Source organism: Cibotium barometz, chromosome 17 (assembly GCF_041138505.1).
Source record: "Cibotium barometz isolate CiBa-2024 chromosome 17, ASM4113850v1, whole genome shotgun sequence".
NCBI lineage: Eukaryota > Viridiplantae > Streptophyta > Polypodiopsida > Cyatheales > Cibotiaceae > Cibotium > Cibotium barometz.
In genome coordinates this window covers 35274675-35297500 of record NC_141062.1, presented here as the reverse complement: position 1 = coordinate 35297500, position 22826 = coordinate 35274675, and the positions used below count along the sequence as shown (strand labels likewise).

Genomic DNA, 22826 nt, shown 5'->3' with positions numbered 1-22826 from the left:
TTGGCTGGCCATGTGGCATCTTGACTGTGTGACTGAAGCTAAGTCAGTTCAGCAGAGAGGAGAGAGAGAGAGAGAGAGAGAGAGAGAGAGAGAAGCAACAGTGATGCTTTTTTAGCAAAAAGCAAAAGCAATGCTTTTCTCCTACTTTTGAAAAGAAAAAACAATGGCTTTTTCCTGCTTTGTTCCAACGTCAATGTGCCACACCCCAATACAGTGTGTACCTACACGTAGGGTACACATGGCAAGAGTACAACACGAGCAGCAGCAGGTGCACGTCAGGTAACAAGAGAAGGTAAGGCAGAAGTTAAAGACCAATGCAGGTGCAACATGGCAGTCAGCCCGTTTTGATGAAGCCGTGAGCTTGTCCTCTTCAAGCCAACTAGGTAATTAGGCCCCTCCTTATCATCTGCATTTCTCAAGCATTCCAGTCTACAGAGCAATTCTCTGCTGCAAGGGCTGGCCAAGGAAAAACTACAGCAAAGCATTGGGCTGAGTATTGTGATCTACATTTTCAGTCATCTTTTGTACTTGGAAAACTCAATTGTAAGGTTTTTCTCGTGCATAATACAATACAGTAGTTTTAGGGCTATAAGTTCTGTTGAATCCATAATAAGTAGCCCACAACCAGGGATAAAGAATGACAGTGAGGGTTGCAGCCCTTTGCACAGAGGAAGGGTGGGTGGAATATGGACGACACCTATACACCAGAAAGAACCCAAATAGTGACTTTTCCCAAACCCGGGCTTGTGCACTCGGGGCTCTACCCTATCCAAGCAGTCAACGCACATGGGTGCCAGAAAAGAAACTTGTGCCTATGTGCTAAGTCCCTAACGATTTGGGTCATTAATTAATTACGTGTTTTCAAAGAGAAAAGAGTGTGGCGGATTCACATATACAACACACACGAGTCCTAAACTTTTTTCAGCTCCATTTGACAGGGATGCTCCCTTGTGGTGAGAAGACCGGCTTTGCATCATGCCAGAGACTCAAACAGAGGCAGGTTATATGTCAACCCCAACTTGACACCCCAAATATCTGGCAATACAACCTCTATCAATCCAAGTAAACCCAAGCTCTGCACCCCATTTGACTCTTTGCGAGTCAATAATTCAAAAACCAACCGACTTATGTCAATTAATGAGAGCTATGCTGGGGTTAGGGAGCGCTTGCCTGTACACCACCACACACACACAGTAAGCTTGAACAACACGTGAGAGAGCTAGCTGCTGGAAAAGTACTCTAATGATAATGATTGTAAAAAAGTACAATGAGTACAAAATATAGCCTAGGGCAAAGTGCCCAACACACATAAGTGTGTTCACACGGGAAAAAACATATGTCCAGCCACAAGGAAAAAGTGCCCGTGAGTAAGCTATGTTCACACCTGAACTAGCCAGGAGTAGTCATGACCAACAAACCCCCCTCAAGCGAATGGTGTGAACGGAGACAGGGTGTAGCAGACTACCTTGGTAGAGGCTGTAAGCTCAAAGCTTTGCGGAAAGCTTCAGACTTTTCCCTCGAAAGAGGCTTTGTAAACCCATCTGCTATATTGGCATGTGTAGACACATAAGCCAAGTCAATCTCTCTTGCATGGAGCCTTTCCCTGACATAATGATAGTCAACGTCAATATGCTTCTTGCGGGCATGAAATACTAGGTTTCGTGCAACTACCAAAGCACTCTGACTGTCAGTGTAAATGGTGGTAGGGGACTGCCGTCCAACACCGAGATCGGCTAAAAAGCGTCGTAGCCAAACACATTCCATAGTAGTTGTAAAGGATGCCCTGTATTCAGCTTCACAGCTAGAAGTGGCTACTATAGGCTGCTTCTTACTGAGCCATGAGATGCATGAGTCACCAAGAAGAAAACAGTTACCACTGGTTGACACTCGCATGTCATAGCAACCTGCCCAATCATTGTCTGTAAATGCAAGCAAGCATAGTGTAGAGAACTGCCATAAAACAAGGCAAAGTTTGCGGTGCCTTTAAGATAGCGAAAGACACGCTTACATGCTTGCCAATACATAGTGCTCGGACAATGCATAGTGCTCGGACAATGCATGAATCTGCTCAACTGAGAAACACCATACTGCATGTCCAAACGTGTAGAGCATAAATAGATAAGGCATCCCACACAGCCTGCTGATAGGTGGCAACATCAAAAGGCTTACCAGCATGCTCAAGTGACAGTTTTAGACCTGGTTCCATAGAAGTAGAAACAGGTTTACAATCTGTCATGTGAAAACGCTCAAGGAGCTGCTCAACATATCTGCATTGAGATAACATGATTCCCTCCTCAAAAGGTATAAACTCTATGCCCAAATAGTAATGTAAATGCCCTATGTCTGTGACATCAAATGCATGCTACAAATCAACTTTAAAAGCTGAAATATCACCCTCTTCAGGGCCAGTGATGAGCATGTCATCCACATAAAGAATAAGGATGAGAACATTGTTCCCAATGTGGCGAACATAAAGTGTACTCTCAGCTGAACTATTTTGAAACCCTTTGGCAGTCAAGCATGCATGAATTTTGTGGTACCAAGCACAAGGAGCCTATTTAAGACCATACAGTGCTTTATGTAAACGGCATACTTTACTTTCTGCACCTTTTTGAACAAAGCTAGGAGGCTGAGATACATAAACTTCCTCCTACAAATCGCCATTCAAAAAGGCAATTTTGACATCCAACTGATGTACATGCCATTGTTTGTGTGCAACCAATGCAATAACAGTACGTATGGTAGTCATACGTGAAGTGGGAGAAAAGGTCTCCTCATAGTCAATGCCCTCACGTTGGGCATACCCTTTGGCGACCAAGCGAGCATTATGGCGATCAACTGAACCATCAGGCTTACGCTTTAGCTTGAAAACCCATTTTGTGCCAATAGCACGCTTGCCAGGAGGCAAGTCACATAACTCCCAAGTACCATTTTTGTCAATGGAGTCCAACTCCGAACACATGGCTGCCACCCAATTGTCATCCTCCAATGCATCAATATGAGAAATAGGTTCCTCATTACAAGCGGTGGCAACAAGAGCTGTGCCCACATAATGTGAAGATGCATGGCGAGAAGCAGCACGTGTACGACCTGGCATAAATGTAGATTGTTTGCTATCACGCAACGTCTCAACCAGCCATCTAGGAACATGTCACGTGCATCCCGCACTTGGATGCCACGTAGACATTTCTGTACAGAAGGTGCAGGACCTGGGATGGTGAACTGGTCCCATGTGAGCCCAGTCCGGGACGAGTCAGCCAGGGATCCATCTCAGTCGTCCGAGGTCAGGTGTGCATTGTCCTGCACAGGAAGCAGTGCCAGTCCGCGCTGTGAGTCTCCCTCTGGAATGATGTCAGATGTTCTGTGTATCTGGTTTGCAACTGGATGCCAGGCCTCTGTAGGCATGTAGGTTTGCATGTAGAGATGGGGCCAGCCCATAGGGCTACCCCAGGTTAGAAGATCTTGCACTTGCACTTGTAGTGTGGGCATGGGGGAGGTGTAGAACCACCCCCAAGGGGCCAGGAGGGCCCACATTGTGCCCACCAGCCTTGGCTTGGGCTGGAAGGGCTGTCAGCCAAGTGTGGGACAGCCCCCACAGACTGCCCAGCAGTACAGTACCCTTGCGCAGGGCTGTCCAGCAGTCAGGGGACTATTCTTGGTTCATGTGCTTGGTGCCCAGCAGCCTGGATGCTGCCCCAGAAGGCTGCGCAGGCTGGACAGCAGTGTGAACACATGCGCAGGCTGGACAGAAAGTATTCATAGTGTGAAAACACTTATTAAATGAAACTCAGTCGTGGAGCTCCCTGAAGCCAGCCGACTGGATGATTTGAGAAGTATAAAAGCCCAGCCCATAATTCATTGTAGTCATCTCATAATTCACCAAGAGCTCCAAGCAACCAAGGGCCAGGACAGCCAAGAACATTGCTAAAGCTAAGGGATGAAGGACTGAAGGTCAAGGGCAGGTTTTCCAGCCAAGAAAAGGTCAAGTGCTTTGTATTTGTTTTCAGATTTACATCATTCTAATAAAGCAAATACACCATCCGTGGTGGGGGCCCTACAGAGGGTAATTGGGACCCAATACTGTGTCCTTCTCCATCTCCCCCTTCTCTCTCTATTTTCTGCACATCGTCTTTCAGTTTGTGCGTTAATTCCGTCGCGAAAAGAGTGCTGATTTCTGAGTTTTGAAGTACCGATCCTTCTCCGAAGCTTCCGCATATTACACTGGTATCAGAGCTCACTTCAAGGACAAAGATTCAGCAAAGAAAACCAGAAAATTTTTTAGCTCGTGTGGTTGGTTTTTAGACGCCGGTGGACTACCCCTTTCGGAGTGACTCCTGTCCCTCGAAGGACGGTTGGTTTTTAGCCTCTGGAAGCCTCCGGAAGTCTCCCACACAGATAGTGGATGGTCAGATTGCGTTCCGGAAAGGAACTGCATTTTCCCGCTATGGTGAACTTCGGCGACGAGAGAGAACCAGAACCATGGGACCAGAGTGCACCAGGCAGCCCAGCTAGGGCACCCGGCTTGAGTGTACAAGACATGTTCCAGCAGATGATGCGAGCAATCGCAGACCAGACAACCAAGTTGGATGAGCAGAAGGCGCGGATTTTGGCTCTGGAGGAGCGTTCTCGCTCTCCAGCGTCGCGTTTTCCATCTCCTCCTCCCTCTCCTTCCGTATCCCAGATACCAGATCCTCGTCACAGGGACCCTCTCGCAGGGTCACAGCCGCAGCCAAGCTCCTTGCTTGAGATGCAGATGCGTGCATTGGAGATTCGACAACGAGAAGACGAAGCCATGCGACGAGTGGAACACAAGCGTTACCTCCGAGCTTTGGACGCCAGATTGACACCGGCGGCGCCCTCGAATCATTTTCCCGAGAAAATGAATTTCAGTAAGTATAATGGTAAACTCGATCCCACTACTCTGTATTCATGGTTACATCAATTTGAAGCTTACTTTGCCGCAGTTAGGAAATCAGATATTGACAAAGTGATCTTACCCAGTTGGTATTTGGAAGGTGAGGCCATTCCTTGGTGGACTCAGTGGGCTCACGCCCACACCAGATCAGGTATGGCAGCTTATGGGTGGGACGAGTTCGTCCGTGACCTTAAGCAGTGGTTTTTACCGCCCCACTACCTTGAGCGACTCGAAGACGAGTTCAGGGGTGCGCGTCAGAATGCGCAACCAGTCCTTCAGTTTGCCAATAGAATTTCGACCTTGTGTCTACAATTAGGCTTATCTGATGCGGACAAGAAAGGGCAGTTTTTGTATGGCCTGGACACGCACATCCAATGGGAGGTGCGTATGTTTAGACCAGCCACCTTTGAGGACGCACTCTCGCTTGCGCAGAGTGCAGAAATGAAACACAATGGTGGCAAGCCCAAGACTTCCCAGCCGGCTTCTCCTAAGGCTAACACCTCGGGGGGCAAAAGCCAGAACCAGACGGGGTCTTCCCCAGCACAGAGCCCGGGAGCCTCTGGCTCCAAGAACTCGAACAATGCGTCTAAGCTTGCTCCAGACCAAAAAGCGGAGGCAGGCAAGACAGGTGGCAAGTTGAGTGCTGAGGAGCTTTCTCAGTACAGGAAGGAGGGTAGATGTTACTTTTGTCACACAAAAGGACATACTTCTCGGGATTGTCCGAAGAAGCCTCCAAAGGCCGCCGCCGCCTCCACAGCTTCCGTGGTGAGCACAGCTCCGCCACAGATCCCCGCGGCTACCCCTACTTCTTCAACCCCCGGTGCTTCAGTTGGAGCAATTATTAGCCGGGAGCTCGAAGATAAGCAGAAGGGCGCCCATGACCAGGAGTATGAGCGCAACGAATTGCTCAAGTCCTTTGGCTACATAGGTGGCCAGAGAGTCGTTGTCTTGTTTGACAGCGGCAGCACGGAGGATGTGATCACGGAAGAGGCCGCTAGGCGTGCCCGTTTCGAGCTAACTCCGGTGGACAAACAAGTTGAGGGTTTTAGCACAGGTATGACAACGAGCGTCAAGTATGAAGCTCTAGGTGCTAAATTAGTGATTCAGGGCATAGAGTTTGTGCGTGACTTTATGGTTGCCCCTCTTGTAGGAGCAGACATAATTTTGGGTATCCAGTGGTTTCACAAGTTCCTTCCTGATGTCAAGTGGGACAAGCACACGTTCCAGATTGATCGGAATGTGTCAAACACCCCGGTGACCATTAAGTGTGAGCCAGGTATTCCGAACTTTCCGCTCATAAGCCACTTGCAGGCTAAGCGAGCAGTCAGGAAAGGCGCACAGTGTGCGATGATTTACATCCAGACAGCCCAGACGGTGGCCAGTGCTTCCGCGAAGTACTCGGTTCTCCATGAAAAGTTCCAGAAGATTTTTCTTCGGGACAGTCTCCCTCCCCAACTTCCCCCGTCCAGACCGGAGGATCACAAGATTGACCTCCTCCCAGGCTCGGAACCCCCGAGCAAGTTTCCGTATCGCCTGTCTAAGGCAATGGAATCGGAGTTGGACCGCCAACTCCAAGAATTGTTGCAAGCTGGCTTCATCCGCCCCAGCGTGTCGCCATTTGCAGCACCGATCTTATTTGTCAAGAAGAAAGATGGGTCTTCTCGGTTGTGTGTCGATTATCGTGCACTCAACAAGCTGACTATCAAGAGCAGATTCCCGATGCCTCGAATTGACTATATTCTCGAGAGGCTGAATGGAGCTAAGGTGTTCTCTAAATTGGATTTAAAGAGTGGGTACCACCAGGTTTGGATTGTTGAGGGGGACATCCCCAAGACAGCTTTCCGTACAGAACGGGCCCACTATGAATTTGTGGTCATGCCATTTGGTTTGACGAACGCCCCAGCTACATTTAACCGCATGATGATGCGTATTTTCCGGGAGTTGATTGGAGTGTGTGTGTTCATATTTCTAGACGACATACTCATATTTTCAGCTATACAGTTGAGCAGCATGACATTGATGTGGAGAAAGTCCTTAAGTTGCTGGAAAGCAACGAGCTCTATGTCAATGAAAAGAAGTCAGAATTTTATCTGTTCCAGGTACATTACTTGGGATATATAATCAGTGCCGAAGGCATTCGACTTGATCCGGCTAAAGTGGCCGAGATTGTTAACTGGGAAGTACCTCAGACTGCTTATGACATTAGATCATTTGTGGGTATATGCCAGGCATATTCCACCCACATTGACAAGTTTTCTGATCTCTCGGCAGACCTCACCGATCTGCTAAAGGGAGTGAAAACAAGGAGGCAAAAGATTCGAATGACTCCACGAGCGTTGGAGGCATTCCAGAACCTCAAGGTGGCTTTGTCAGAAGCGCCTTGTTTAGCCCTTGCCTCGTGGGACGAACCATTTCAGGTGATCACCGATGCGCGTAACATCACAATTGGAGGTGTATTGCAACAGAATGGTCATCCAGTAGCTTACATGTCTCGTAAGTTACTGCCCGCCGAAAAGAACTATTCAGTCTATGATCGTGAACTCCTAGCAGTTATACCGGCCTTGAAACATTGGAAACATTTCCTGTATGGCCGTGACTTCGAGGTCCGCACTGACCATCAGGCATTGCGCTGGATTCAGACGATGCCAAGTGCACAGTGGAGTGATCGACAACACCACTGGAGTCAAATATTCCAGCAGTTCGGTGGCATGATTGAGTACCTTCCAGGAAAGGCCAATCCAGTGGCCAATGCTTTGAGCAGGAAGGGACAAGTATCTGCGATTCAGACCACTAGACTTGACCTTGTTGGTACTGGACTAGAAATCATGAAGCACACGTACGCGGATTCCGAGGAATTCGGTACTCAGTGGGAACAGGCATTGGATGCCACAGGACCATGCCATTTTCTGATACGCGATGGTTGGCTTTACTACAAAGGCCGACTGTGTGTCATGAAATCATTCCGGGCAGCTCTTCTCCATGATGCCCATGACGCCATTACAGGTGGTCATAGGGGCATGAATTCGACTCTGGAGAAATTAGAACGGCAATACTATTGGCCAAAGATGAGGCGTGATGTGTTTACATATGTACAACGCTGTGACATTTGTCAAAAGGTGAAAGCTCCTCGTGGAAAGAAGATAGGGTTGTTACAGCCTTTGCCAATTCCTGAGGGTCCTTTCCAAGACATTTCAATGGACTTTGTCACAAATCTGCCTCCCAGTCCGAGTAAGCGTAATACACAGTGTTTGACTATTGTTGACAGGTTCAGCAAATTTGTGATGCTTATTCCTTGCAGGGCCAATGTGACCGCCGAGGATGTCGCCCAGCTATTCATTCGGCATTGGTACCCGATTGGTGGGATTCCTAGGACCATAGTGTCAGACCGAGATGCCAAGTTTACCAGTCATTTTTGGAGGGCATTGTTTGATAATTTTGGTACTAAGTTGAATTTTTCCAGTGCATTCCACCCACAGACAGATGGCCAGACAGAGATATACAACCAGTTGGCCTTTGATGTGCTGAAGTGTTATGTCCACGATCAGCAAGGTAAGTGGGAATCGTTTTTGCCTTTAGTTCAAGCTGTTTTAAATGACTCTTTTTCTTCAGCTATTGGCAGGACTCCATATGAGGCAGCGTTTGGAAGACCTTTCCAGTCGTTGTTAACCAGGACTTCGTCTTCAGTACCGGAGGCGAACAGAGTGACGGAGTCTTACCAGGAGATCCTAGAGTCTGTTAAAGACAGATTGGCTAAAGCGCAAGAGGCCTACACTCGACAGGCCAATAAAGACCGAAGGGACATGAAGTTTTCGGAAGGAGATTGGGTATATCTTCGGATTATGAAGCAAAGATTAAAGCAGGTAGGCAAGCGATGCCCAAAGTTGTCTTTCAGGAGCTTGGGACCATTCCCCATCCGGAAAAAGATTAATGAGGTGTCTATGCAGTTAAAGCTACCTCCGAGTTGGACTATGCACGATGTATTTCATGTCAGTTGGTTGAAGCCATATGCAGGTCCACCCCCTTCAGAGGTCAAAGACGAAGCGGAACCAGACATCATTGATGAAGCAGAAGTAATGGTTCCAGAACAGATCCTTCTGCACCGTTTCAAGCATGGCTCAGGCCGAAGACTACGACAGTTTCTCACGAAGTTTCAAGACCCAGGAACTCATGAAGCAGTATGGCTCGACAAGGAATTTTTCGAAGACTATCCGGCATTATTGACGGATTATTTGGAGGCTATGCAGCTTCCGTCAAGTTAAGCAGAAGGGGATGTCACGTGCATCCCGCACTTGGATGCCACGTAGACATTTCTGTACAGAAGGTGCAGGACCTGGGATGGTGAACTGGTCCCATGTGAGCCCAGTCCGGGACGAGTCAGCCAGGGATCCATCTCAGTCGTCCGAGGTCAGGTGTGCATTGTCCTGCACAGGAAGCAGTGCCAGTCCGCGCTGTGAGTCTCCCTCTGGAATGATGTCAGATGTTCTGTGTATCTGGTTTGCAACTGGATGCCAGGCCTCTGTAGGCATGTAGGTTTGCATGTAGAGATGGGGCCAGCCCATAGGGCTACCCCAGGTTAGAAGATCTTGCACTTGCACTTGTAGTGTGGGCATGGGGGAGGTGTAGAACCACCCCCAAGGGGCCAGGAGGGCCCACATTGTGCCCACCAGCCTTGGCTTGGGCTGGAAGGGCTGTCAGCCAAGTGTGGGACAGCCCCCACAGACTGCCCAGCAGTACAGTACCCTTGCGCAGGGCTGTCCAGCAGTCAGGGGACTATTCTTGGTTCATGTGCTTGGTGCCCAGCAGCCTGGATGCTGCCCCAGAAGGCTGCGCAGGCTGGATAGCAGTGTGAACACATGCGCAGGCTGGACAGAAAGTATTCATAGTGTGAAAACACTTATTAAATGAAACTCAGTCGTGGAGCTCCCTGAAGCCAGCCGACTGGATGATTTGAGAAGTATAAAAGCCCAGCCCATAATTCATTGTAGTCATCTCATAATTCACCAAGAGCTCCAAGCAACCAAGGGCCAGGACAGCCAAGAACATTGCTAAAGCTAAGGGATGAAGGACTGAAGGTCAAGGGCAGGTTTTCCAGCCAAGAAAAGGTCAAGTGCTTTGTATTTGTTTTCAGATTTACATCATTCTAATAAAGCAAATACACCATCCGTGGTGGGGGCCCTACAGAGGGTAATTGGGACCCAATACTGTGTCCTTCTCCATCTCCCCCTTCTCTCTCTATTTTCTGCACATCGTCTTTCAGTTTGTGCGTTAATTCCGTCGCGAAAAGAGTGCTGATTTCTGAGTTTTGAAGTACCGATCCTTCTCCGAAGCTTCCGCATATTACAGAACAGTTTTTGACTTCCTAGTATCTGCATCTTCCTCCTTTGCCAAGGCATCACCCAAGGAATCCTGATCAATTTGAGGCATTTCAGGATCAATTTGGGGCAAGTTCAACTGCTGATTTTCCTGATTTTCAGCAAGCATAGGTGGCTGTAAATGAGCTGAAACGGGCTCTATCTTCCGGCCCAATAGATGGTTGTCTGGTACATGAGACAAGTGGTTGGGATGCATATTCATCAAAGATAACATCTCTTGACACAATGATCTTGCCTGTATTAGGCACATAGAGTTTGTATCCCTTACTCTCAGTACTATAACCAATGAAAATACATTTGATTGCCTTTGCACCAAGCTTATGTCTTTGTTGTGTGGGCATAAGCACATATGCCAAACACCCAAAGACTCTTATATAAGTCACCGTTGGAATCCTGCCGTTCCATGCCTCATAGGCAGTCATAGATTTCAAGGCTTTAATGGGGCAACGGTTAAGCACATAATTGGCACGCATAACCGCCTCAAGCCAAAACTTACTGGGCAAATCCTTGCTCTTGAGCATGCTACGATTATGTCTCTCTGCAACTCCATTCTGCTGAGGAGTATAGGGGGTAGTACACTGATGGGAAATACCATGTAATTGCATGTAGGATGTGAACTCATTTGACAAATATTCCCCCCCTTGATCTGTACGCAACGCGACAGGCTTATGTCCACAAGCATTTTCAGCCCTGGGACGGAAGTCTTTGAAAGCTGCAAAGGCACTTGACTTCACTTTTAAACCATACACCCAACAAAACCAAGTGTAGTCATCAATGAACGTGATGAAGTACAAGTGTCCTCCAAAAGATGGAGCCCTCATGGGGCCACAAAGATCACTATGAATGAGCTGTAATGGACGGACAACCCTCATAGCACCATCTTTAGGAAAGGAATTCCTGTGCATCTTTCCAAGAATGCATCCCTCACATGCATGCTTGAATGGAACCTGCATAGGAGGAAGCTCATGCACCATACCTTGCTTTTGCAAGCATACAAAAGATGGGAAATTCAAGTGACCAAACGAGCATGCCATAACTCAGTGTCAACACACGGGAGGTGGATGCAATCAAGCATCATGAGAATGAGTGCTCTTGTCATACATGTCAAGCTTATACAAGCCAATGCATAATGTCCCAGAAAGCATAAGAGAAGCTAAATCTCTGCTATCATTCATTGAGCAACAATGGTCAGAAAACTAAACCTTAAACCCAAATACGAGTGAACCATCTGAAATGACCTCATCAATGTTGATAAGCTGCTCTCGCAAATCCTTGATGCAGGTAAGGAACTTGTTTCATTGAATCACCCTCATCCATATGCTCAGACTCGATCTTCTTACGAAGATAGGCAACACGAGAAGATAGGCAACACGAGCCTCATTGTGAACCTGATACAAAGAAGCATTGCAGTATAACCTGCCTTCTGCTTGAAAGGGCAATCAAAGCATGTGCCTATGCATCCTTAGCATCCCATCTTAGCTGTTCTGAGAATATAGCACCACCTGAAGATACATCATCACCAATGCAACCCGAAAGGAACATAAACATGTGTGAGGCCTCGAAGAACATAGCAATATCATCAGCAAGCTCAGAGTCCAAAAGCTTGTCGTCTCAGCGCAAGGGCAGACTCAAACCAAAAACTCTAGCAATGGAGCGAAGAAACCTGCTCATAGCCATAGCTTGAGATACATCAAGGGCTTAAGGGGGATCGTTGTCGTACAAAACAAGAGATCTGGAAGTGATCACCTCTACCACCATATGCAAGCACACTACTATGAGCATCCTGATACACTCCACGTGCCGGTGCTAGGATGGGGGTCAGGGGATGCCTGCCATCCCTAACCATCACCCATCGCTGTGTAGTATGGTGAGGTGCAAAAGCAGCTCTAGGGGGAGACATCTGATGAGCAAGTCCATGCCGCCTCCTAATGCGGCCTTTGGATTTGGGGCAAATACGGCCCTGATCTGCTCTGCCAGATCCTATAACGAAAATGTCAGCCATCCAGTCATGTAACCATTGTGATGGATGGGTCAGGAACAAGAACAAAAACTCGGGATACTCCATCAGAAAGAATTTTCCGTGCGCTGACGCAGGCAAGAAGCTGGAGAGGCTTACCTACGCAGCAGAGAGGGGGGAAAATGGCAAGGGCAGAGAAGAAGGCAGGCAGAAGGAGGAGGTGAATGGTGGGCAGGGCCAGGCAGAAGGTGGGCAGGAGGAGGGCTGCGCAGAGAGGAGGATGGCGAGGAGAATGGTGGGCAGAACATGCGGGTGCACAGGTGCGCAGCAGGAGGGCGAGGTGAACGGCGGGTAATAGGAAGGGTGTGCAGAGAGGAAGAGGGCAGGCAGAATGTGCAGGCAGGTGCGCAGCAGGGGAAGGTACACCAGCAGTACGGGGAGCTCTATATCTCATCTCACACATCCAAGATCAATTACAAATTCCCATGCTGTTTTACAAAAAACATGGTCTGCACTTTTCTTTTGGGCTGCAATGAACACCATATCCAACTGGAGCAGCTAGGCAGTTTTCTACACGGCACCACCCTTAGAGCAATGTTATCGTAACACAATTGTGTCCAAAATTTCTGCAGACACTTTCAATGCTACAAAATTCTTGCAAAACTACCAATACTACAATCCTGCTCCTTTGCCTCATCTTTGTTTTCTTTACATTACCACGAAAAAGCATAGCTTATGCACCTTGTATACCTGATTCAATCAATGACCCATGCAGCAAGTGGCAAACACCAGCCAGTCGCTGAAGATCGCCCCTTTCATTTGATCGATAAAAGTAAAGCAGTTGAGGTAGGTACTTAGAGTCCACCTTGAAAGAATTCCTGTTCAACAGATTACCGCAATGGAAAATGTAAATTGACTGTATGCAGGACATAAAAGTAGTGTCTAAGACATTGCTATTATTTAGGTGCTTAAAGCATCAAAAAACATAAATAAAAAAGATTTCAGGATATATTATACTTGAGAAACAATAGAAGCAATGGAAATTCAATATTTTACATTTTCACTACGCTAGTAAGGATTAAATATGTACCAACTAATCCTCCATATAGCCAATTATTGAAATAGGACAAAATAATATATGCAAAGAAGATGATTGAACTATAAAATGTTTATATAAAGTGTTTTTGAAAATATGAAATAGAATTGTTCTTGATTGTACCATAAAATGTTTATATAAAGTGTTCTTGAAAATATGAAAGAGAATTATACAGAAAATAAAAGTCTAAATTCCAGTTGGACTACCTATCAGCTTTTTCACCATACTCCCCGTATATTGCACAAAACTGCCTTCGAATGGCTTGGCGTCCTGCAGCAACAACTTTTCTTCCCCGAAAAACCTTCTGTTGAACAAATAAAGTGAGCTAGCAAGGAACCTTAATTAACTCCCAAATCAGAGATAAAATTGATCATGGCAGATAGTAAAAACTGTATGGTGAAAAGAACGAACCGTCTATACTAAAAGCAAGGCCTTGAGGCCAGAAAAGCAAAAGCATAAAAGAACTTTGAAAAGCTCGTCTTATTTGAGTAATATTTTATTAAGTGAAAAAAGGAAAAGCAAAGAGAAAAAGGCAAAAGCAAAAGCATGGATAAGCTTTTGGCAAAAAGCAGGGCCCTCTTCAAGTATAAAAAGGCTTGAACCTCTCTTGTAGCACCATGAACAAAATCATCAAGGTGTGGCTACCAACGATTGATCATCACCATCATCAAGGAAGCATTGGAACTCATCGTTGACTGAGCGTGGAAGTTTTCTTGTGCGCCAACCTACAGTGTACCTGCTGTGCACCACCAGCTGTTGTCCACGCCTTGAGAGCACAGCCGGCCAGCACCTGCCCACAGCTTGAACCACCCCTCAGCGCCGCTGCCATCAGCCACCACCAGTTGCACTGTGTGCCGCCTCCCAGCCACCTGCTTGGCTGCACCGATTGAAGCACTGCCTACGCAACCTGTTGACCATCGCCTCCAAGCGCCTGAAGGCTGCCGCCTCCTACCTATCAGCTGCTGCCACCTCTTTGCTGTTCAGAACTGCTGCAACCGCTTGCCGCCTGTTGAAGTGCCTACAGCGCAGCCTCCGCCAACAAGCGCCAACTGCTCTTGTACTACATATTTCTGTGTGCCGGCTGTTCAGCGCCGTCACTCACTGACTAGAAGTTCCACCTGCCTCCTTTCTGGCTGCCTACCACCTGGCTATGGTCGCCTTCTGGAGCACCGCCAAGAGTACACTCTGCGCCTGTCTCCAACATATGTGCACCGCAACCAGCCCCCTGTTTGGCCAGCACCACCTTTTGTACTGAACCTCTGCCAGCCATCACCTGTCTGGCTACGCCATCTGAGGCGTTGCCCCTTTGACGGTTTGCGCGGCCTTCGACATGTGTACCAGCGCCACCTACGACACTTGACCTGCTGCCATACACCAGCTGCTCTCCTGAGCATACCATACGGTATCGCTATCAGCACTGACTGGGCTCTGTACAACTGATTTGAGTCGTGCATTGTACAGCTGACGGCTGTCTAATTGCTTCGTGATCTGGATTCCATCCATACACTCTAGTAAAACCTTTTTTGAGGATTGCTTCTACCCCGGATTGTGAACCTACTATTGAACATTTAATACTTTGTCATCTACATGAGTCTCCAGTGTATCTTGTGTACAAACTTGGATTTGGACTTGGACTTGGATTTGGATTTGGATATTGGATCTGGCACTAGCCCGGTGAGAGATTCTTGTGCGTCATCCCCGTGGTGTGCTCGGCATCAGAAGTCGCGTGCCTCGACATCGACTACAAATTGATATTCTACATCAGCATATTTGTTTGCTTTTGTTTTCATTGGTTGTATTGATCCTGGCTTGCAAGCCCGTGGATTGTTCCTGAACAAATTCCTGAAAGGGGGCGATGCCTGTTCCCCGCTCAGTGTGTGTGTGTACTGTGCAAAGTTCCCTAAACCTCTCCCCCCCCCCCCCCACTCTCTATACCTTTATCTCTTGGATACGTGGTTGAATCTGTCACGGCACTCCCTGCCGGGCTTACAACTAGTCCATGGGAGATCGATCTCCACACACTTGGCCAACCAAAACACTGGCCACACTGGCCATATTCATCCCTGAACCCTACCCAAAAGGCGGCTGCAACTGTAGGCTATGTCCATGTGCATCCTGCTCGAGAGATGCGTGTGGCATCCCCTTTGCTAAACTTGGAGCATTGGGGCACATGATGCACCTTTGCTCCACGTCTAGTGAAAGGATACGTTCCCCCGATGATGGCCTCTCAGCACAGCACCTGTATGCCCAAAATTGGAGTGATCACACACGACGGCTCAAAAAGCAACATTTGGTTGTCACATTTTGCAACTGCAACTCCCAGAAAACTACATGTCACAATTGACAGATCTGAGAAAGTTGTAAGCACATCCCTCTCCGTGTCGTCCAACTGTAAGCTCTGCTCCAAACTCTCTGGCTCTACCTCCAATCATACCTCTATTGAATCAGCTGCCATCGAAACTGCTACAAAAGTCATCTCAGCCTCCTCCGTTCTAGATTTAAATAGACACACCCAGAGTTCCTAGGATAATTGTTGGCTTGGCAAGTTGGCTCTAGCAACTACACCTCTGCTCGTCCTGCGAGATAGCATCCTCCAAGAGCTCCTCCGGACTCTCAAGATCTGCTTTGGCTCTAGCAACTGTACTCATCCTTTTGAGATAGCGTCCTCCAAGAGCTCCTCCAAGTTGGCTCTAGCAACTGCACCTCTGCTCGTCCTTTTGAGATAGTATCCAGAAGTTCCTCTGGACGCAAAAGATCTACTTTGGCTATAGCAACTGCACCTTTGCTCGTCCTTCTGAGTTAGTGTCCTCCCAGAGCTCCTCCAGCTTGGAAGATCTTCTGCACCTAGTGATTGACTTGTTATCTTCTCCAAAGCGGAGATGCATGCCAATACTCCCAGGTTACTTGCATTCCATGCTATGAACTGACTCATTATCTTCTCCATTTGTAGCGGGCCAAAAATTCTTCGTGTTTCCGATTGCGTTCTTCCTCTTCCCGTTGTATCCAGCTCAATGTCCTTGTTTTCCTGGCAGCATCGCTCCTCCAAGATGGCACGATCTTGCTTGTACTTCTTGTTGGAGTATGCACAAGCGGAAGCATAGACAATACAAGAGAGAGGGAGCAAAGGACATAGAGAGCTTGTGGACAATATCACCTTTTATAATAGCATGAAGCTTTACAATGGCAATAGTCAGCAAGGGAAAGTGTAGCACTATGCTTGGATTGGACTACAACAAGTTATATATAATGAGGAGTTGCCTTATATAGTGAATCTGTGAACTGGCCGACTGCCCCTAGAAACAGGCCGACAGCCTCACAACCTACTAAATAAGGAGAAAATAGATAAAAGCCCATAAAATAGGGAAAGCCCCATAACACTGAGATGCAACACTTCTCCCATCTGGAACCCATGAATATCAAATCCTGACTTTGCCTACTAGGCCTAGACCTGACTCATGCACGCTCTCTACATGCAAGAACTAACGCTACGTGCAAGACCCGGCTGCAAGAAACCCTCCAATGCACATGCCAAAACCGCCTCAACATCAATTAATGCAAGATGCTAGCAGAAGGGTAAGCTAATGCTATGATATCAGAGTGTAACATGACTGCACAGAAGCTAATATCGTCAAGGGTCTCGAGAAACCTCCCCTTCTCCAGCCTCTAGAGGAGAAAGGCTATGGAGTTTAGGCTCAGCAATGTCGGACACCAATGTCTTATGGCTATCAATTGGCTAGCTGTCACCCAAGGCACCAACATTCCGCGCCTCAAGTCCTGCAATGAAGGAGACCCCAATAGACACTTATGATCTTCTACAAGAATGTACTAGAGCATTCTACAGCACGTCCATCCCCTTCTAAAGCCAACACACACATCAGGGCCCTTCTACACAAAGCGACTCCATGTGGACTCCCACCTCTTGTCTTTCCAAAAACCAAGCCAGCCAAGCACCACCTTCTCCTCTGATGTCACCCGCATGGGGAGGGTCACATTAAAAAATCAGAAGACCTTGCCATTGACCACACCAAACACTTGTTGGAATCAAGGTAATTGCTTGTGTGTGAGGGTGAACCACCTCCTAGAGAGTGGTAGTGTCTTGTGTGTGTGAACCACCTCTTAGAGGGAGATCAAATAATATCTAGATATTTGTGTGTGCCTCACATAAGCAATGATGTCACTGAGGCAACCTTTGTAACCTATAACTACTTCATTGAAGAAATCAATCAACTATCACATCTTGCAGTCATGTAAGAGCCATCCATTCCTAGCCCACTCCTTGTCTATTGCATAACAGGCATGTGAAACTAGAGCCGTGTGATTTATCCTTGACCAAGAAAACTGGCATGAGAAACCATGAGCCTAGATTTATCCTTGACCCAGTATGAGGCAATCCCTTGAGGGAGGGTTTGTTAGGATTAAGGTATTGCTTGTGTGTGTGTGTGTGTGCGTGTGTGTGTGTGTGTGTGAGAGAGAGAGAGAGAGAGAGTGTGAACCACCTCCTAGAGAGTGAGTCTTATCTGTGTGTGAACCACCTCTTAGAGGAGTATCAAATAATATGTAGATATTTGTGTGCCTGACATGAGCAGTGATGTCACTAAGGCAACCTTTGTAACCTATAAAGGTACATGTACTTCATTGAAGAAATCAATCAACTATCACTTCTTGTAGTCGTGTAAATCTCTCTACATTTGTGCCCTTCTCTCTCTCTCTCTCTCTCTCTCTCTCTCTCTCTCTCTCTCTCTTTGCTCCAATGCCATAGCCATGTTTCCTTTCAAGCCTCCATTACTCTTCCTCACCACTCCCCTATACCAATAACACTCCCCTAGCTCAGAGGACCACACTTTAATCACAATCGAGGCCCCCCCCCCCCCCCCCCCCCCCCCAGTGCCCTCAAGCACACACTAAGCGGTTAGTGGTTGACCACTACTTGTGGCAATGGTTTCTGATCAAGGTTCTGTCATCTGTGTGCTGATTTTCATGGTGCACCTCTATGGTACTCCCACCCCTCACACTATCATGGGGACCTTGGCCTTCTCTTCCCCGTTCACTGTGAGGCCAGATCTTCCTAAAATGAACTATGCAATGACCATGCTAATAATGTGCTATCAAAGTCTGACTTGTGAGCTGAGGCTTCCATATGGACTTGTTGCCTTATTATCACATATATTGTCCTCTAGGTACATCATTGATTAGCATCACTCTTTCCAAATCAATGGTCTCCAAAAAAAAAAGGCATAGATTGACATCATAAAGGGAATTTTCTTGCATTTTCTATGCTCCTTCCTTCTTTGACTTGAAAGCTTGCCAGTTGCTTCATATGGACCTATTCCTCAAGGTCACCCCTTTGAAATGTAAATTTTGTCAGAATCGTGCATGCGGAAGCTTGAATACACGCTGTGAGAGAGAGAGAAGTTGACGCTGAGAGAGAGAGAGAGAGAGAGAGGTTGGCGAACAACGCTTGAACTGCTTTAGCAATGAATAGATGATCAAATACAATGGTGGGCATGGGTATTTATACCCTCATGCTGGAAATGGCCGACTCAAATAGCATAAATTAGTTAAATAACCTATCCCTTTGTTAAGGCATGTTCCCACATGAGATACTACTTTTAACACCCTCTCTGTAGCTCATAGTGGGCATAGATGAAGAAACCAAGTCGATGCAGATGCAACCATGGACACCTCAGTACTGACCGAATACCAAGTACACCTCGGAAAATGCACCAAACAACCTGTCTCCTCAAGGAATGCCATCTTGAGCTTCAGCTGCCACATAGAATAATGAATTGCAGACAACTCCACATCCATGATCCCCCATTCGTTGAACTGAGAACACACGTCCAAAAGATCTCTGAACCTTGAACTATTGACACACGACGCCCAAAATTCTGCTATACCAGGAACTCATCCCATCCATAGTCTGCTACCAATGAACTACGAACACATCACGTCCATAGATTTGTCAAGCTGTTCCATGCCAGATGCATGTGCCTTGAACTCCGACACACGGGTCCAAATCACCAAAACGGGAGCACAGACTGCCCCTCTCTGCCACTCACATGCCTCTCTCTGGCTGAAGCACGTGGTAGCATCCATCCACCAAGCTAGAATGCTGGAACATGTGCCAGTGTAGTCCTCGCCACACCGGCAGACGCCGTAGCATCTCTAGTAGAATCACTGTCACTGTCATCCTCGTCAGCTTTGCCTTTGCCTTTGTCATTCGTCGAGCCTTGAGCTTTAGCTTTGGATTTGCAATCCCAAGCCAAATGCCCTCGCTTTCCGCACTTATAACAACGGCTCCTAGACTTCTTATTGGATTCCGATGCAGTATGTGCCGATTCTACATCCTTCGGAACTCGAATCTTGTCTTGGGAAATGAGCACTGCTTCCTCCTCAATGAGAAAAGAGCTGAGATCATCAAATTCCAGCTTTTCCTTCGTGACTTGTAAGCGTAATGCCCTCGAGACCATCTCGTACTCCTCAGGCAACTTCGTAAGAACCAAGGCAGCTAACTGGGTACTAGTTAACGCACTATTCATAGCCGATAACTGATCATGGATAACCTTTGCCTTCATTAGAAATGACTGCATAGAGGTCCCGGCTTCAAACTTGATGGAAAACAACCGGCCGAGAAGGGTTACTGCTCGCATTGTTGAGTCTCGATCAAACATTCCTGCAAGCTTTGACCACATTTCCTTGGCAGTCTTTAAAGTCTGAATGGCAGGGGAAATTTCCTTGGTGAGAGATTCTGCAATCGCCGACATCGCCTTCGCATTGTGAGCATCCCAATCCACAAGAGATTTGAGAAGCTCCTCCTCCTGAAGACGTGTGAACCGATTGCTATCCCTTCAGGGACGTTCCTCCGAGCCATCAACAATGTCCCATAAGCCTTTTCTGCTAAACCATAGCCTCATGATCAAGTTCCAATGCGCATAATTGTCGCCATTCAGTTTGTCGTCCTTGCTCGAACACGGGAGTCCCATCTCGAAAACTCCGTCCACCTCTTCTCAGTCGACCCGGTCTGCTCGCCTTGTGCGTTTCCTCAAGCCTTGGGCTATGTACTTTGCTACCTTGAACTGGCTTTATGCAGTCGTGCTACTGCCAGCCTTGCAAAGGGAATGCATGGTGACCTCCGCCACCCACCTCTGTTGGTCGGTTCTCCAGCGCACGCCAGCAAAGTTGGAGGGCACGCCAGTTGTTCTTCGCTTTTCCTTTAGCGGGAAACTTTGCCAGTGCAACGGCCCGAGCAAACAGCACACTCTGATCTCGGGAGATGAGGGGACCTGGCTGAGTCCCCTGGCCTGCCCTGAGCACGTCTTCGCTCACGACTACTGGTCACTCGAAGTTGGGGGTGCTCTTTCTCTTGCATGTAGCTTTAGCAACGTTTGGCGCTCTGGCGGCACCTAGATGCAGGAGCCTCTTCCGCGGGGTCTCCCCGTTAGCCTCTTCCTAGCATCGAACCGGAGCCTGTACTCTCGGCCGTCACCCGCAGGCTCCACGACGTCGGCAGCGAACCGCACTCTCTTCTTCTTCTCCACCTCTCTATGCGCTTGTCCAAGGACCCTAGAGCCTGAGCTCTGATACCATGTCAGAATCGTGCATGCGGAAGCTTGAATACACGCTGTGAGAGAGAGAAGTTGACGCTGAGAGAGAGAGAGAGAGAGGTTGGCGAACAACGCTTGAACTGCTTTAGCAATGAATAGATGATCAAATACAATGGTGGGCATGGGTATTTATACCCTCATGCTGGAAATGGCCGACTCAAATAGCATAAATTAGTTAAATAACCTATCCCTTTGTTAAGGCATGTTCCCACATGAGATACTACTTTTAACAAATTTTACATCCATCCACCACATGTCCACTCATATTGAACTGCCAATGCTGTGATGATGACTCACACTGATGGGGTGCAAAGCTTAAGGAGAAAGAGTGCACACACTTAACCCTCTAACATACGTCAACAAACTATTTTTATTTGCTTTTTCTAGATACCCTATGTCCACAAAATGATTGTCTCAGAAACCATAAGCATGTGGGAAAATAAACCATCATGTATTTGAAATTTCAATGAATAATATGGAAAAGAAACATGAAACCTGAAGTTTGATGGCGCTTTGTGTTTCTAACCGGAAGCGCTGACGTTTCTCTCTCTCGAGCCTGGCTTGCTCAAGAAGCTTGCTTCTATCTCTCTCTTTAGTGCTCCTGCCACCGAGGTCTACCTTCCTTCTAGTTGAAGGATCCCTTGAGAAAAACATTATCCGATCGCTCTGTCTCCTTTGGCTGCCAGAATCATTACACTTCGAGCAAGCCCGCGCCCTTGCCAAAGCTTGGAGACTCTTCCCTTAAAAAGATGGTATGCTTCACTCACTAAAAATCTATGCTGTAGCGGAAAAAGAAAATTGCATTCCTACTCTCTGGCAGCCCCCTAGGGGCCTATCGTCTCTTGCGATCACTCTCTACGTTTCTTAGAGTTGCCAAACCTTGTTTCTGTACCTTCCTAAACCACTTCTGCAACACGGCGATGGTTATGGCGATGTTATGTGACTACGGCGCCTCGCTACAGCTTGCCAGAAACTCTTCAGCACCACGACGATAACTGTGGCGTTGAAAAAAAATGATTTTCCAATGATGAGAAATCTCTCGGCTGTGGCTATGGTGATCTCCAAGATCGCTGGAATGAAAAAAGCATACGCATCAAGTGTTGAGAAAGGTTTCATATGAAGACAGGAAAAACGAGACCGGGATGAAAGAAAAATACACCCTAGGCCATCATAAATAAATACATTGGAATGCTCCACGCGACAAAACCGACTCAAGTTGAAATGAAATTTAATTGTTTTTTGCCCATGGTGTTGGGCTTGGACGAAAGAGATCCTTCCCATAAGCTTTGGGCATCCATGATTATGCAAGAATTCATAAGATTTGGGCTTCTCCTAAATTCAAAGTTTTGCCAGCCCAAACATCTAGTTGTTTGCCAACAAAAAATTAAAATGGGTTCACGTTAAAGGACTCTCGATTGCTTGCCATGCATGAAAAATGGAAAATGATTGTGAGGCTCTAAGCTCACAAGAAAGCCTAGCCTCGGGTATACCATCATCCTCAAAGGATTCTTTTCAAAAACTAGTTGCAAGGTGCATGTGCAGTGCAATGAAGATTCAAGTGAGATCATGGCCAAGGCAGCCAAAGAGCTCTTTTCAAGATGCAAGAGAAGATTAATAACAACAAGGATTCCTAGTCATCGTCACCGAAGCTACGGCCCCAATGGGATTTATGCAACGACAACAGCACCTGGCTTCGCTGCCCGCGCCCCTTCCTGTGCTATGCTTATGCGTCCTCTGCACAGTGCGCTACACGCACCTGGTTGGTTCCACCTCCCTTCACTGCCTGCACCCCTTCCTGCGCTACGCGTGCACCTAGTTGGTTCTGCCTCCCTTATCCCACCCACCCTTGCTCATGCCCCCAAGGTAGCAACTTCATTCTCTC

At 47.3% G+C, this 22826-nt stretch overlaps 1 protein-coding gene across 2 annotated transcripts in view; it reads right to left on the bottom strand.

Moving 5' to 3' along the window:
- Positions 1-21641, bottom strand: part of LOC147629928 (E3 ubiquitin-protein ligase UPL6-like) — a 124561-nt gene extending 102920 nt beyond the window's left edge. For both annotated transcript variants that reach the window (XM_086811458.1, XM_086811459.1), the window contains exons 1-3: positions 21440-21641; positions 13547-13644; positions 12995-13122 (exon numbers count right to left, since the gene is read on the bottom strand). In XM_086811458.1, the coding sequence (XP_086667584.1) occupies positions 12995-13122; positions 13547-13644; positions 21440-21598 (385 nt within the window). In that variant the 5' untranslated portion in view covers positions 21599-21641. The remainder of the gene's footprint in view (positions 1-12994; positions 13123-13546; positions 13645-21439) is intronic.
- Between the last annotated feature and the right edge of the window lie 1185 nt (positions 21642-22826).